Source organism: Merops nubicus, unplaced genomic scaffold, assembly GCF_000691845.1.
Source record: "Merops nubicus isolate BGI_N331 unplaced genomic scaffold, ASM69184v1 scaffold3154, whole genome shotgun sequence".
In the NCBI taxonomy this organism is placed as follows: Eukaryota; Metazoa; Chordata; class Aves; order Coraciiformes; family Meropidae; genus Merops; species Merops nubicus.
Window position 1 is genome coordinate 1 of NW_008603412.1, and position 17,385 is coordinate 17,385.

At 41.1% G+C, this 17,385-nt stretch overlaps 1 protein-coding gene across 1 annotated transcript in view; it reads left to right on the forward strand.

Annotated features, from left to right (window-relative positions):
• Positions 1 to 245: 245 nt before the first annotated feature.
• PTPRB (protein tyrosine phosphatase, receptor type, B) overlaps positions 246 to 17,385 on the forward strand; it is a gene marked incomplete at its 5' end in the record, with an annotated part of 39,784 nt that continues 22,644 nt past the window's right edge. Inside the window, 12 exons of the mRNA XM_008938625.1 lie at positions 246 to 503; positions 3,534 to 3,803; positions 5,536 to 5,796; positions 7,898 to 8,164; positions 9,448 to 9,711; positions 10,693 to 10,956; positions 11,930 to 12,193; positions 12,915 to 13,178; positions 14,104 to 14,373; positions 14,994 to 15,257; positions 16,108 to 16,371; positions 16,773 to 17,054. Of these exons, the coding sequence (XP_008936873.1) occupies positions 246 to 503; positions 3,534 to 3,803; positions 5,536 to 5,796; positions 7,898 to 8,164; positions 9,448 to 9,711; positions 10,693 to 10,956; positions 11,930 to 12,193; positions 12,915 to 13,178; positions 14,104 to 14,373; positions 14,994 to 15,257; positions 16,108 to 16,371; positions 16,773 to 17,054 (3,192 nt within the window). The remainder of the gene's footprint in view (positions 504 to 3,533; positions 3,804 to 5,535; positions 5,797 to 7,897; positions 8,165 to 9,447; positions 9,712 to 10,692; positions 10,957 to 11,929; positions 12,194 to 12,914; positions 13,179 to 14,103; positions 14,374 to 14,993; positions 15,258 to 16,107; positions 16,372 to 16,772; positions 17,055 to 17,385) is intronic.

Sequence of the window (17,385 nt, forward strand, 5' to 3'; positions counted from 1 at the left end):
TATATATATGTAACTATCTATTTATTGTAATTAGAAGTAAACAAAACATTAATTTCTGACTATCATAAATAGTTGTTTGTTGAGAATGGAGGGATATTGTTATGGTGTATTTTGACATAAATTTGGGGTTGGGTTTTCACTAGCCCTAAAGAAACTTAACATATTTCAAAAGTAAAGCTGTTCAAAATTGCTGAAATTGGGGAGATAACCACTGGGGCTTAAGCATGTGGGTTTTATTCCAACAGTGCCATCCCCTGTGAAAAATGTTCAGGTCACTGTCAAGACAGACAGTATCCATGCTTCATGGTCTCCTGGCTCTGGGCACGTGGATCGTTACAGGCTGGTGTTACTGGATAATCATGACCCCGTTCGTGAGGTTCACCAAGAAGCTTCTCAGACCTACTGCACTTTTTCAGGCCTTACAGCGGGCCACCTGTATAACCTTTCTATCATAAGCCAGGCTGCAGGACTGGAGAGCAACAGTTTTCAAACAGTCAGGACAGGTATGATTTCATGATTTGTCACCACAGAACAAAAAGCTAAGGCCATAATCTAATAATATTACAGGACATATTTCAGAATAATAAATTATTCATGTTCCAAAGTGTAAAGTTAAGAGTTACAATCTGAGCCCTAGTATACTAGTGTAACCTCGTATCTGTGAAAGGCATTCATCTGACTCTTCTATGAACTCCAGAGAATGGAGGCAGTGTGTAGTGTGGTTATTTCACAGTACTGAGGACAGATTAACTCCATGATTCTTACTTAGCTGAATGGGAGATAAAGAGCTTGTGAGTTCTGAAAAAAAATATTTTCTCCAACTTTTTTTCTCTGGATTGTAAAATAACTGCACTTCTGAAAAGGAAGTAAAAAAACCAATACAGAGCAGGTTAAGAACTTTAAAACTGAATGTTGGATTTTGTTCATGGGGAAGTATTGATTCACAGAACCAGATTTTTAGAAATTAATGTATTTTTCAGGAAGATTTTTCAGGATAGATTTCTGTGGTCATAAAGATAAAGTGACATGCTACTGGAGTCCAATGTAAGGACTGGACCTAAGTAAGGATGTAAGTGTAAAACACTCATGTAAGCAAAACCAGAGTCATGCCTTTGCTTTCCTTAATTTCTGGGAAACGTAAGGTGTGTTTTCTGTTACAGAAATCCCACCGCATAAACATTATTTAATATTAAGTGAACAATATCATAACATCTAGGGCACACAGATGAGAGCTGTTGTCACCTAGCCATGGCTCTTCTGGGAATTATGCTTTTGTTTAATTTTATTTCTTAGAATTTTTTATGTATTCCTGTTGTGGGGTGCAAAACTTTTAAATCTCACAGGTTTACTCATAACATGAAAACACTCCGTCTAGCTTGCAGCATGGTCCTCTGTTTCAGTATGCAGAGTGCCCCAAGCCTGAAAAATGAAGATAATGGAAGTGGCAAGGCTTTTCTTTTAGTGAAGCATGTGAATAAAGGAGTTTGATTCCAGTCCCTTCTACACTGGTGTAAATCAGGCATAGCTCAAATCATGCTGTGGTGTTTACTCTGGCCAAAATGTACACGGGCATCTCTGTCCTTAGGAGCATGTGTCTGGTCTGTTTTATGGTACAAATGACTAGTGTGAGTGCACTCTTTTTTCAGAAGTATAATTTTCTTTCAGGTATCTCTTGTATGAGGTCTGAACCTGAAAAGCCCTGGCATAATTCTCCCACAGCGTTACTGTTTGCAACGGCATGTTGTCTTCTCCACAGCAGCCTATCCCAGACAAAATGTAGATGGGAAAAAATATATAAGTGAGTGAGGAATACATACAGAAATTGTTAGTAGACTCAGAGACAAAAATATAAAACGTGCATGTGTGAGAAAGAGAGAGCAGAGTATTTATTTTAGATAATATTTATCATCTGCAACTAAACATCCCATGTGAAACGCACATCCTCGACATATCTAGCTGATGCCTCTTTGTGAGTATAGGCTGGAAGAGACCTGAAAAGCTTTAACATCCAGTAAGTACGAAGCTGGACTGGTTACGTGCATGTATTTTTTATTTGTCTAACCTACCATTTAAGACCTTTAAGATTACCATTCACATCTGCAGGGAGAGCTTCAGGCCCTTATTCAAACCACTGATCCCCTAAGTTGTGACCTAGACCCTGTACTTTAAAAGCTGAAGATCTAGAAGCCCCCATTTCCAAGGATGCTGATCATGTGCAGTTCCTTTCCTAGACTTTTCCATAGATACCAAGAGCTTTGAAAACAGAATCACTTCTGCAGAAGCTTTGTGGTCTAAAGATAAATTTGTAAATCCGGGCTGTCAGGTCTAGAGAAACTGAAGGGGTCAGGGTCCTAAGTGTCCCTCTGCAAGTCACAGAGAGAACTGGGTGCCCAGGAATATAATCCACAGTGCTGTGTATTGAGTGCCTCCAGCTGTAGAACCTGCTGAGGAATATAGCAAGGAACATAGACATCCCAGGAACTGGAACTTTGTACCATAAAGCTGTCGTGATGTCCAGCTATTCTGACAAGGCTGAACTTTAGCTGTTATGATGTAAGCACATCCATGCTTCCTGACAAAATACTGTGTGCTTTTATCCACTCACTCAGCAATTGAGACACATCTCCTATATTCACTGGCATGTGGGAGATCTAGGTTTGACACCCAGCTATGCCTGTGGGAAGTGAAACTAGTAAGTATTTTTTGGTGCTGGTAGAAATATCTCAATCCTTTTCTATGTACTAAGCAATTAAATATTAACTAAGCCAGAAAAAAACATCAGAGCATGATTCTAGCCTTGTAGTTTACAGTTAATACTTGCTGATGGTCTTAGGGTTCCAGTGCTGCTCTCTGAGTATCTTAACACTACACTATAAGTATCCTGACCTAAGGGTCTGCATCTGTCTTCCAGTCTCTGCTTGATGTGGTTAATAATGAACTATTCCATGAATATCAGAGAAGATTCAGTGGTCCAGTGTGACCTGCTGCAATAGAGCAGGAAGGCTGAGCATGTAAATGTGGAGGACAGGATGGAGTGGATGCTTTAACGGACCTCAGTGCCTGACGGCTGGGAGGACCTAGCACATTCAAGGCCTTTGTGGAAGAAGCCATCAGACTTGGCATTTCTGCTGCTGAGAACAGAATTAAGCCTATAGCAGAAGAAGTTTTGGCCTTAGCTTTGAAAAACTGGTTGACAGTTTCTAAGCGAACCGAAGTCCAGGGAAAAGCTGTGAAGCTTGAAAACTGCAAGATGCATCTGGGAAGTGCATGAGGGAGATTTTGTCTGCTCTAGGGAGGGTTCTCCATTTCTGATGTCAGAAGGCAGCAGTGAAGAAGTGAGCAGTTTTTGTGGGGAAGAGTAAAAATTACCTTCAGAATGACTGACCGCCTTTCTAACAAGATCTCTCGCATTGCTCTAACTGATCAAGCACCTCTGCAATAGCCATGCTGCGAGACAGGTCTTGCCAGTGTGCGCTTACGTCTTACCAGTAATACCCAACTTCAGGATCGCTCTCTCACTCTCTCTCTTTCAGTTCCCCAGAAGGTTTCTGAGCTGGAAGCCGGAGGCGGTGGGTGGCTGAGGTCTCTGCGAGTGCACTGGCTGCCCCCTGCGGGAGACTGGGAGAGGTACCGCCTGCTCCTGTGGAACCGCTCGGCCCTGCTGCTCAACACCACCCTCGGGAAGGACACCACGGAGTACCTCGTCCATGGCGTGGGCCTCATCCCGGGAAGGCAGTATGGCGTGGACCTCATTGTGGAGAGTGGTGGTCTGCAGAGCAAGAGTAGCTGTGTGGGGAGAACAGGTCAGCATGCTCGTGTGGGAAGCAGGAAGGGGCAAAATGTTCAGCTGGGCTCTGTGGACAAGGGGAAAGAAAGAAAACACTACTTGGGAATCCACAGATGAATTTCACTATGAGTACAGTAAAAAGGAGCTCCCCTGTAAACAACAGAAATAATTAGTTTTAGCAGTTCTCTGAAAATTTTCAGGGTTGTTTTTATGGTAAATCTTTTGTTAGTGAAAGTTTTGGGAATTACATCACCATTCTGTCATGACTGAGGCATCACACTGCACGTACATTTCACTGTTCTGTTTTGTAGCTGGTTGTAGGCACTTTCTATAGTTCTTAAAGAGGGCAACCTCCTTTATTGTTCATCAGTGTTTTCAGTAACAAACTGGTTTCCTTGCCAGCCTGTAATAAAGAATATCAAAATGTTGTTAACCAAAGCTGGCTGAGGTGTATGTTACTGTGGCTGTTCCAGAACATCCCAGTTCTTGTTCCTGTGCTTCAGAAAGAAAATGGGGTTAGTCTGTTCCAAGTCAGCTTTTCTAATGGAAATCAATAGACATTGCAGGGACATGAGTGGAATTCTTCTGCAGCATGTTAGTCAAAGGCACATCTGATTGTTTCAAGCTTCACAAGTAACTTCAATGTAATTGTTAATGTTTCTGCTCTACAAATGCAAAATAAGTGCAATTCAGGGGAAAATAAGACTTGGAGGAGGTATATCAGGCAAGGCTCAAGCTTGATCGTTACCTTACTGGAGAATGTAAGATAAGATAGGGCCACCCTATATTCCCCTCCCCTGTGCCCACCTTTTCTGTTACACCCTTACCTGTCATTGCCTGAGGACTTTTTTTTTGTAATTTTGCACAATGGCGAGACCAGCAGAGCTGGAGCTTTCTCTGACTTCTGGCCAACTTGATCAGAGCAAGGCACATTCTCATCTTGCATACTTTGATATACTTTACAAGTAACTTAAGTTTGTGTTGTTACTTTTAATTGTAGCATCTAAGCAGTTAGAACGTGGTTCAATGAATAGTGCTCAGCGTATATCGCTACGGTGTTTGACAGGTACATAGTGTACCTGTTGTATAGGTCTGGTGTTAGGCTCTATTCTGATTTAGTTGTCTCATAAACCCGTGGTCCTGATAAGTCAGTTGTATTTCAGCGTAACACAGGACTACATTAGTTAACAGATGCCACCTGTCTACATGCATGCACAGACACACATCCACCCACACAGAAATTCACTGATCAAATTCTTCCTTATATGTCATAGTGGGTTTGGAGGGCCTCCCAGTTTGACTGAGATATGAACTAGAGCAAAATCAACGTCACCCTGACCCTATAATTTGCATCCTTGTTTGTTACAGCTAAGTTGGTGTAGATCTGTTTTATGGTATGAATGTTTTCTATCCCTGTCCAGCACTGACAGTTCCAAGAGGAACTGGCTTTGCTGCATTTCCATTCGTACTAAAATATATATCCTGACATGAATTTAAACCTAGGCATTACAGCCATAATGTATTGCTGAAGTCTGCTGCTACAGCCCTTTACTGCAAGCGTAACACAAATACTAGATTTTTAAGATTGGCTTCCTAGAGAAAGGTAAAGAATCTTCTCTTGATTCCAAATACTCTGTGGCTATCACATTTCTGTCTTAAAGAACAAATTCCTTACAGCAGCTTGAGATACAGCTTGTGTGTTCACTACAAGGTCCTGTTCTCATTGTGGTCTTTGTATACTTTTACAGCTCCAGAGCCTGTTCTCCAGCTCCGTGTGAAGCACGCTAATAAATCTTCACTTAGTATCATGTGGATGACCCCTGCTGCAGAATGGGACAGCTATGTGGTTTCACTGGGAGACAGGGATCTTACTGTCATAAAAAAAGGGCTTGCAAAAGATGCTAAGGAATTCACTTTCACCGACTTGGTACCTGGAAGAAAATACACAGCTACTGTCACTACCATTAGCGGGATCTTAAGCAACTGGACTTCAGTGGAAGGAAGAACAGGTATCATCCTGTCAAACTATTTCCATCTTCTGTTAACCATTAACAACTTTCTTTGCTTTGTAGTGAATGAACTCAGTGTCTAAATCCCAAAAGTCTTGAATTTGTTTGTTTCTTCAATACAAAAGTTGTGTTTCTGAGTCTCTCATTTCTGTCAGTTACCTTGCAGTATTTATTTAAGGTGTTGGGGAAATGGATATATAATTCCTGGCAAAACAGTTTTCTAAAATATTATGTCACATCTGATAAATCTACGTTAGCACAAGATTCCATATAAGAAGAATAATTTTCACTGGGTATCTTCAGGAAGGTCAGTTCCTTGATACAAAGCATTCATCATCTGGAAAAAAGAACAAACCACCACCACACGGGAAAATGTTGCTTTAGTGGGAATGTGCAGAGCCTGACAGACACAAAACATACGTGACCTTGAAAACGTATTTTGAATGTCTCTGCTCTTGGGACTCCAGAATCTGTATCTGTTCCTTAGGATGATGACTGTCACACAAGTAAGGTCCATTCCCACCCTCTGCAGGGTGCTGATTTTGTGCCCATGTGCAAGTTTTAAACCATATGTGTTGCTTTACCCTGCCTGACTTATGTGGCCTCCAGTGCAAGCAGAGTCTTAAAATGTAGCTCTGGTCTGGCACAGCACAGGGAAAAACAAGCTGCTAGTGTATGAATCTTATCATGCCTGTGGCTCGATAATGGACCTTACTTAAGTGTTCTAACTCCTTCCAAGGCCTGAGAAGTTTGACTTTCATTTCTCTGCTATGTGATTAGATAGCTGGGGTTTCACTTCCTTCTGCTGTATGCCCCTTTAGGCGGCCTGTTCAGGCACAAAGGCTACAGTGCCCCACTTCCCGAGTATCAATCAGTACGGGAAAACATGTCAGGCAGGGATAGTGTGTCAGCATTACATTCAAAGTGATAACAAAGATCAGTGAATTTGGACACAGGTCTTAATAAGCATTCTAAACCTCTGAAGCTTCTTTGCAGTAGGACAGCTTGCTAGGTTTGCAAAATGTTGCTGTAAATATGGCAGAAATAGGTCTTGCATGCATCCCAGACTGGTCAGCTTCTACTGAAGCCTGAGGTATCACTAAAAGTGCCTTCAGACAGAAATGTGGCACTCCAGTGTCTTGTTGGAGCTTGCTATGTCATGACAGCATTATAGAACAGGTGAGCTTTTTGTTTCATTTTTTTAATCAATATTGCTTGTTTTTCAACTATGTGCCTATTTTTCTAGCTTTTGTTAATGATTGCTAATCCAGTACTGTGTGTGCAAAAAGTCTGATACAAAACAAGAGATGAAGTTTTCAATCACATTTTTTAAAGTTAGAATGTTTTTTTGTTTGTTTTTTTTTTGTTTGTTTGTTTTTTATTTCAGTTGTGCTTGGTCATGTAAGCAAAAATGTTTAGAAGGAAGTAACTGTATTTCCTTGATTTGACCAATTATTGTCAAAATAAAAGAAAAAAAGAATTGGGTAAATTTTGTGCTAGGTATTACATTCCTTGTGTTATTTCTTTTTCCTTTTTGGTCTGGCTAAGTTCACTAGCTTATACTTAGATAAATGTTGTGTTTCTTTAACAATTAATTAATCTTCTGATGCTAGGAAAGTTAGTATCTGGCAGTTCTTCTGATGTAAAAAATACACCCAAAACTATCCATGCCAATTACCCCCCAAATTAAAGGGTCTGATACTTCTCTGAGGTACAGATGGCTGTGGCTGAGATATTCATTAAGAATAGTCATCAAAACCCCAAGAGATTTCCTAAATTTATAGCTTTTGTTTAATGTTATTTATAAAATGCCATCTCTTCCAGTTCCCTGCCTGATCTTGCATCATTTTAGTCTGACTGAGAAAAGCTGCACTAAAGCCTGAAAGACCTTTCTGTGCCTTAGACAGTTTCCCATAGACCACATCCCATCAGACAGGAAGCAGTCCACAGTTAGATTATTTTTAGTCCTGTTGAGTCTGGCTGCAAAGTGGAATGTTCTTTTGATGCACTTCCTCAGTGTGACTAAACTTAAGTTATTTGGGGGATTTTGTTTTGTTTATTTTGTTTTTCCTCAGTAACATTATGACAATTTTCTTTGCAGTGCCAGCCCAAGTGACTGGTCTGACTGTGGCAAGTCAGGGATCAACCAACAGCTTGTTCACCAACTGGACAAGAGCTCTGGGAGATGTAGACTCATACCAAGTGCTACTGATTCATGAAAATGTTGTCATTAAAAATGAGACTGTTCCCAGTGAAACCAACAGATACCACTTCTATCCCCTGAAACCTGGAGGACTCTATTCAGTTGTTGTTACCACTGTCAGCGGGGGGGTATCTTCAAGGCAAACAATCGCAGAGGGGAGGACAGGTAAAAAAAAAAAATATTCCAGCATGTCTTTTGTTAGTTCCTAAAAGCTAGATTTGTTAAAGAAAATGGTCTTATGATGAAAGCACAACACTGAGAATTCAGAAATAAGAGGAGTTTCAGCCATGTAATTCCTGTGTATGACCTCAGGCATACTGTGGGTCTAGGCTCATGTTAATGTAACGTTAGGAAGCTAACTACTCTGCCTACAGCAAGAACTCTACAGCTAGATCACTCTGTAGTGAAGGCAAAAATATGCCCTGAGAGTGATGTAGAGCTGTGGTGGGTGAATCACTCCTTGGAAGGGACTTTCTTGTTCTTTTGACTAGATGGTACCATAGGGTGATTGCCCCTTACCTAGATGTGCCTAAAGGTGGTGGGATCCATTTATGTCTCAGATGCTCATGACCCATTTTTTTTTCTCCAATTCAACATTAAAGAAAGTCCACCAGGGTTAATTACTCATTATGAGGCCCTTCTATACTGCATAGGACAGTATTTACTATTGCATCAAATTCTGTAAATGAAATGACTCACAAAATGTAATACCAGTCCTTAGATAGAGGGAAACAGTGACAACACGGTGCAATTTCACCCTTTGTGTGAATTTGGCAAAGGCCAGGCAGTTTGTTCCAGTGTTCTTGTAAACAACTATTTTCAGGTGGAAAAACAAACAAACTCCCAAACCAATTGGAGAATAACACTAAAAGGCTTAAAGGACATAAACATATTTTGTAAAATCTTCTAATTTTTTTTTTTACTCTGACAGCTGATGTCCAGCCCCTCTGCTGAGGTAAGTCAGTTCAGGGCATTGGAGTCAGTGAAAATGTGGCAGATCATTGTGGTTGAGGTCTGCCCCTGTAATAAGTCTGATATTTTTGGACCTGAGTGATGGTAGTTCTGGCCACGTGGAGCCTTTGAGCCCACCTTGCTGGCTTGAAAAGCGAATTGCATTCATGTTTTGGCCACTAGGCGTCAGAGAACTCATTGCAAATGAAACACATTCTGCTACGGGCCTCAACCTCATACAAGCCTCAGTAATTATTGCTATTACAGATGAATGGCGGTTTGAGAGGATAACTCATCTTCTGGGAATTTAGAAGGGCTGGGATTGTGCCACCAAAGACAATTTCCTTCACTATATTCAAAAAAGCAGTTTTTGAGTCAGTGCAGAGCCTCTCTGCGGTAAGAGTTGCAGACTGCTCGTTTTACAGGGTGACATTCCATTCTCACAGCAATAGGAATTGGCTGGTTAAAACTCTTGTCTTTTCCTCTTTGTTGCACAGTTCCTTCCAGCGTGACTGGAGTAACAGTAAATAACTCAGGTCGCAGTGACTACCTCAGTGTTTCCTGGCTGCCAGCTTCTGGAGATGTAGACAGTTATTTGGTAACACTCTCTCACGATGACCAGATTGTTCAGACTCTCACCGTTTCCAAATCCTTCAGTGAATGCTCCTTCAGCAGCCTTACTCCTGGGACACTTTACAATGTGACGATAACCACAAAGAGTGGGAAGTATGAAAATTACTCCTTCAGCCAAGAACGAACAGGTAAAGAGAGCCTCTGAGCAAATCCAGTCACTGTAGCCACTTTGTATAGTCATTATCAATGCTGGATCTATCAATATGTGACCAAACTGGGATGGGTGGGTAGGGGATGGAGCATCAAACCATGAAGTTACAGCTTTACAGACTTAGTTTTATTGTTGTGCCCCCAGTGCTGCTTACAAAATTACTTTAGCATGAGTAAAAGTCATGTGCAAGTCCTTGGAAGTGAGCAGAAATCATGTATCAGTTTTTGCCCATGCATTTTCCTGCCTTTAACCCCTCTACTTGGCTTTTCAAGTATATCCTGCAGAGCATACCCCAAAAAAGTTGCTCAGTCACTGAAAGGATGGCATAGGATAGACTGAATACTAAACTGTTAGTGAGGTGTCACATAATGAGTAACACCCCTGTCTCTTGGTGTTGGCTATGCAACACCTATGTCTATGGTTTTGGACATGCAGCGTTTAAGGAGATTGTAACAGGAACAGACAAATTTCAGAGAAAGGTGGCAAAAATGATGAAAAACTTTTTAAAACTTCCTCAAAGATTGAAAAGACAGAAACTTGGTAAACCAGTAGAATAGAAGAAAGATGGCAAGGGATGTTAAGAGAAAAAAGAATATCAATTTAGTGCAACTTCAGGCTTCTCATGATGTGAGTGAAAATCCAAGGGACAGCCATTTAAATGAGGAGAAGCAAATTCAGGGTTAGTGTGAACCTGTGGAACTCACTGCTATAAGCAAAACTGACGGATTTCCAAAAGACCAAAAACCAGAAAGGTAAACCATTGTCATATGACATAAAACAGCCTGGAAACTGCAGTTACTATTTTAGAGGGAAGCGTATTGCTTAAATCCGCATTGTGGTCTTTTTGCAGCTTCCTCAGAAAAGACTGGTAATTACCACAAATACAGTTCACTGCAGCAGCTCCTGTTACTTCAGGAAATTATTGCTTTCTGAATCTTCGTGGTTTTTTTTCTTTCAGTCCCTTCAAGTGTTCAGGGTCTTACTGTCAGCAATTCAGCCAGAAGTGACTACTTGAAGGTGTCCTGGTTACATCCCTCTGGATATTTTGATAATTATGAAGTGATCATCAAGAACAACAATGATTTCATCCAAACAAAAAGTGTCCAGAAGGATGAAAATGAATGTGTGTTCACTAATCTGGTCCCAGGGAGGCAGTACAGTGTCACAGTCAGCACAAGGAGTGGGAAGTACGAAACTAGTGAAAGGGTCTATGGCAGAACAAGTAAGTAAACACCCTGAACACATCCTGAGACACTCCAGTATTTTTTCTATTTACCATAGCTGGGCTCAAAAGTCTTATACAATTTTTACATATAATGTTGTGTGACTCTTTTAATGTGTGTTGTTCCAAATATGGAAAGCAGTATTTAGTTTGTGACCAATGTTTTAAGTTATAGAAAGTCAAAGAAGAGACCTGTGCTGTGAACTTGGAAAGCAAACTTTAGAAATCTGGAAAACTAAAAAACAGTTGTACAGATTTCTACATAAGCTTAGTATTTATGCTTAAACTACATCAGAATGTACAAGATGGTTGTTTTTTTTTCTGGTCCTGGGAATATGTAAGGAAGAAAATAGGCTAGACCTCACTCCACTCAAATTACTCCAAGAGCTGGAGTTGGCGAGCATGTAGCCAGTGAGGTAAGGTTGTGAGCTAGCAGGGATCTGGATGCAATCTGCCCATATTCACCTAGAGCTACGTGTAAGCTAATGAGCCATGCTGAGAAACCCAAGTTCATTAACACAGATGTAGCAGCACTTGGCAAAACCAGCTGACCTGTGTCTGGCAGGAGCTGGGAACTGCGCAGTGTGGTGCTGCATCACAGAGATGGATTGCCTCAGGTCTCCACTAGCTCAGGCCTCTTTGCACCACATTTGTTGTGCACGCAGATCCTACTCATCCATTGCTGGCTATGCAAACACCCTGCAGCCTCTGGTACTATTCTTTTTTTTTTTTTTTTTTTTTTTTTTCCTGATTGATTATGGACTCACTGTTCTGAAGTAGGATCTTCCAGTGTTAGATATGGTGCAAACCACAGGCAGGAACCCTTGTATGAAATAAGTGCAATCTAATGCTTTTCCTAGGGAACTGAATAAAGAGTTTTAGCTCAGGAGTATGGCTTCAGAGCCCTTAACTTTTTGCTGTGATCTGGTAATAAGTACTGAGAAGTTTCCTGTCTTTCTTCTCACCTCTTCAGTGCCAGAGTCAGTGAAGGAACTGACTCTTAGTAACAGGAGCACAGAAGATCTGCAGGTGACTTGGTCAAAGGCCGAGGGGGATGTTGATAAATATGAGATTCAGCTCCTCTTCAATGATATGAAGATCTTCCCACCCATTTTCCTTGGGAACACCGTTGAGGAATATTTGTTCACAGCTCTGACTCCAGGACGTCTATACAAAATTCTCGTCTTGACCATCAGTGGAGATGCACAACGTGCTACTTTCATAGAAGGCCTGACAAGTAAGAAATAATGTGGTATTTAAAATGTATTGAGGCTTCTCTAGAGGAAAGAATGAGTCACAAAATATCAAGGTGAACCATGGTCTTATTTGAGCTCCTGGAACACTGGCTCAAAGGCAGCAGATCTCATTGAAAATCACACTAGTACTTCTGCCAACTTGATCTGTGCTTAATAAACAAATGTCACAGTTACCAGTATTTGCCTGCTGGCAGATAACATGGTTTGTTACATAGTGGAAAGGTACTGAGATGTCAGCGTTTGGGTTTCTGTTATACCTCTGTATCCCTTGCATGCCAATTGTTTGCTTAGTATCTCTAGCTAAATCACTTACTATAACTCCAAAGTGGATAACTAATTAAGGGTACATAAAGAGTTTTGATTTTCTGAGCTGTTTCTAAAGCATCACTGGGAGAAGAGAGAGGTTATCCAGATAAAAGAACACAGAAACTTTTTTTCTGTTTAACTTATATTTTCTTTACTTTTATTCCTGTAAATACACAAAATTGCTTTTCTAAAATGGAACAACTTAATAAGTTACTTTAACAAGTACTTTAACAAGTACTTAACTTGTGTTTACCCATGAGTGAAATTACTTGTACCTGTAAATGTTCTTTGTCTTTTGAATTATTTGCTGTGGCCACAAAAAGGTGGGAATTTAAAAGTGTGAATCAAACAGGAAATTTATGAGCAGGTGCCTTTGTGTTTTCTTTTTTTTTCCAGTTCCAAGTGCTGTCAGAAACATTCATGTGTCGCCTAACGGCATGACAAACAGCCTGAAAGTGAGCTGGACTCCTGGAGGTGGAGATGTTGATTCCTACACAGTGACTATATTTCAGCAAAACCATCAGCTTGATTCCCAGAGTGTCTCCAAACACGTCTCTGAGCACACGTTTCACAAGCTGGAGGCTGGGGAGCAGTACCGGGTGGTGGTGCAATCTAACAGTGGCACCTTGCACAACAGCTTAGCAGCTTTTGGGAGAACAAGTACGTTTCTTTTGAGCCAAGGAGCAAGTTGCATCATTTCTTCCCAAAAGCCAACCTTTATTTAATAACACTTATGAATGTTACATACTGTTGGGTGTGGGGACATCCAGACTCATGAGAATTTTTTATCTCAAAGAGATAAAAAGTCCTCACTCTTGCTAACACTTAGGCATGGGTGTGTTGATCCCAGTGAGATCTGTCACATGAGTAGCTTCACCTGAGTGAATGTGTGCAGAATTCAAGTCCCCAGCCCAAAGTGTGCCTTCATAGGATGAATGCAGTTCCATCCCTCCCCAGTCCTGTGCCTGGACCCTTCCACCACAAGCACCTGCGGGGCTCCACATAGTTAAATCTGTGTTCCAGCAGAGCCCATGGCATGGCCAGACTTTGTTAGACAGTGTATTGTCCCAATATACTGCGTGTCAGAACACACCAAACATAGGAACACCTTGTTTTCAATCCATCCTCTCACTTTAGCACCTGCATGTGTTTGCTGTGGCCTTGACTCCTGTGCAACAGCTGCTGGCTAACTCTTTTGATTCTGTGCCACTATTTTACACGCATTTACCACTTACTTATTTTTCAGTTCTTTTTCACGTGCCTTTCTTAACTTTTTTTGGTCAGTTCATCTCATTCTTCTTCTCCCTTGTTTCACAGAAGTTTATGAATATCTCTTGCTTCTGCATCCCTAGTTCAGGTATCCATGATGCTCTGGAACTTCATCTGACTATATTTATGTCTAGGAATTGTTTAAATACATGCACAGATATCCCTTTTCCCACAAGTGAACATGCAAATATTTAAAGGTATTCTCTATCAATTACTCTATTACAATTGTTTATTAACTCTATTAACTATTCACATTTGTGTATTGAATGGCCTGCATTTCACCTGGTAATGTCCTGCCTTTGATTGTTGCTTCCAGTTCCAGCCTCTGTCCAGGAATTACTAGCCCATCATGCTTACAGCAGCCATTCCTTGTTAGTAACCTGGCAGAAAGCTCCTGGTGTAGCTGAAAGGTATGACATTCTCCTCTTGAGCGAGCAAGGAGTCCTCCTGAGCAACAAATCAGAGCCAGCTACTGCCAAACAGCACAAATTTGAAGATTTATTAGCTGGAAAGAAGTATAAAATACAAGTTTTGACAGTCAGTGGAGGGCTCTTCAGCAAACGAGCAGAAACTGTTGGCCGAACAGGTAATTAGAACATCTCAGTTTATTTATAGTTCCCTCGGTATTAAATACGTGAATCGTCTGTATATCTTGATTCTGGAAAGATGCTAGTAGTAGACTCCAGATATTTATGCATCATTTTTCCTGATATGTCCTTGGTACGTGAATCTGAAATTTGTTAGCATAATAATATGGCCATGGTTCATAATAAGAATATTAAACCAAAGTGCTGAATGCTTCCCTCAGTCTATCTGTTATGGAACTACTTGAATGCTTTATTGGTATCAAGTTTTTAGTTCACATTCTCAAGGCTCTCATGGCAGTATTTGATGTGAATACATGCCTCTTAACTTAGAGCCAAGTCATGAAGTCTTTACTTGATTAAAGCTTCTTGTAGAAATTGATGTACAGTTTTGTGTGAGCACAGGCTGGAGAACCAGGCCTGCTGGGAAAGGCAAACACTGTATTGGAGGACTCTGCAGCACCCCATAAATGCTTTCCTCTTACTTCTGAAAGTTGCTGTTGGCATTACTTAGCTGCTTGTGGCTTAAAATGTACTGCAGCCTTGAGTTGTTACTTTATTAAAGATTCAGCCTAATGGCTAGACACTTTGGTATTTACTCTTGCCTTTATCCTCCTTTCAGTTCCAGCAGCTGTCACGAATCTGAAGGTCACAGAGAACACCACTGACCGACTGTCCTTCAGCTGGACCACCTCGCAAGGGGAGCTTGATTCATATGACATCTTCCTGTACAACCCAGACAAATCCCTTCATGACAGGATTTCAGGAGAGCAGCACCTCCAACAGTGTTCCTTCCAGAACCTGCGGCAAGGCAGGATGTATCGAATGGTGATCGTTACCCACAGCGGAGACCTCACCAACGAGTCCTCTGTCTTTGGAAGAACAGGCAAGAACATCTAAGGAAACCATCTGTCTCCATTGTGGTGCTCGTGTGAGGCACCAGTTGGCTGGTCTGAGTCTGATGCTCATGGCAGATTAAAACAACTATTAGAAATATCAAAATTGGCTCTTATACATGAAAAGCATTAGACAAATAAGAGGGTAAATTCTGAATGATGTGGTCACAAGAGGAAAATGAAGCAAAGACCTTTACAATAGTTTCCAGGTACTCAGGTCAGGAGAAGGACATCCCAATATGTGCTGCTTAAGCCTGAAAGGAAAATGGCTGTCTCCCATCCTAAAAGCAGTATTAGTCTATGAGTGGAAAAGACAAAAAGGCAAAGCAAGTTGTGCTAATGGGGTAGACTGTGTACCAGTGAAGTAAAACTTATTTGCCATGGGGAGCTCTGGCTGCAGATCTGCCTTTGTTCAGCCACGCTTGGGAAGCAGAATTTCCTAAGCAGCCCTAGCACTCCTGACACTCTGAAAGCTTTTCTTCATCCTCTGAGGCACCATATAGTAACTTCTCTGTGAGACTGCCTCTGGACAGTGGTGCACTTTCTTCAGCTATCTCAGAACTGGTTGTTTACAGCCACTGACTGGAAAAAAGCTGCTTAACATTTGCAAAACTATATTATAAACATTTCAGCCTCTTTTGCAGGCAGTGGCAGTTTAAAATAAGAAAGGAAGCTATTGAGGTATACTTCCTGATGCTTCCTGACTCTTTGGCCAGCTGTAGTGACTGCCTAGTTTATTACATGGCTATCATTACAGGCTAAGTGTAAAGTCTGTGTCACCTTATTGCTTCTCACCCTAAGGATGGTCTACAAAAATTAATATTCATCACTTTTTTTCAGTACCAGCCCCAGTTGTTGGTCTCGAGGCATCCAACCGAAACATGACAGACAGCCTGTGGTTCACCTGGGGCCCAGCAGCAGGAGATGTTGACTTCTATGAGCTGAATCTTTACAACCCAAATGGGACACAGAAAGAAACATGGCGGAGAAAGGATGTGAAAGAGTGGCATTTCCAGGGGCTCATTCCTGGCAGAAAGTACACTCTGGTTGTGGTGACTCACAGTGGTGACCTGATCAACACAGCAAACGCTGAAGGAAGAACAGGTAAAAGACACAAAAGCTTTGGGATTTTTCTTTAGTCCCACCTGTCAGAATTCATATTAGTTCACAACTACATCAGACTTATTCTGAGGGAGGATTTATTAGAAGAGTTTCTGAAGATGTAGAGATAAAGAATATCTTTAAGGGAATTAGACCAATGGAATGTGATCTTGTTCAGCACTGGTTTTCTTTCAAAGGTTCAGGAATATCACATGTCTGTGGAACTCGGCACCATCAGCACAGATGCAGTAACTGACTCTGTACATAGAATAATATATAACACTTTGTGATGCATGAGGAGAATAATGCATATTTCATGTTATTTGTCTCGTGTAAAAGTTTAAGAACCTTTACGAACCTTTTTTTTTTTTTTTTTTTCCCTTTTTTCCCCCTTTTCTTTGTAGCACCCAGCCCTCCTAACACCGTATCGTTTACTGATGTTGCAAACACTTCTTTATCAATCACTTGGCTGGGTCCTCCAGACTGGACAGACTATGATGATTTTGAGTTGCAGTGGCTTCCAAAGGATCCCCTCACCATATTCAATCCCTACAGCAGCAGCAAATCTAAAGTACGCATCATTTATGGCCTCCGACCAGGAAGACTCTACGAGTTCAGTGTCAGAACTGTCAGTGGTGACAGCTGGAAGACATACAGTCAATCACAGTCTGCAAGTGTGAGAACGAGTAAGTAAAAATTTCCAGGGAACCCTAACACTCAGCTGGAGAAGATGCAAAAGTGTTAAATCTTACCAATTCATTTCGTAGTCAGTAATTTCCATGAATGACCATGATGAATTCGGGTAGATTCTAAGCACTTTTTCCCCTTGCTACTTGCAAGGTCAACTTTTTAAAGACTGAAAACAGTCATACACTTACAATCTTTGGATCCAGACTAGGGCTGTTTGGTTGTGGAGCCCAAAACAATCAGTTTCAGGTATAAAATAAGGCTGAATATCCAAACTTCTTTGACAGTAGGATATTGAAATAATCAAAATGTTTGAGGGATCAGACGGGA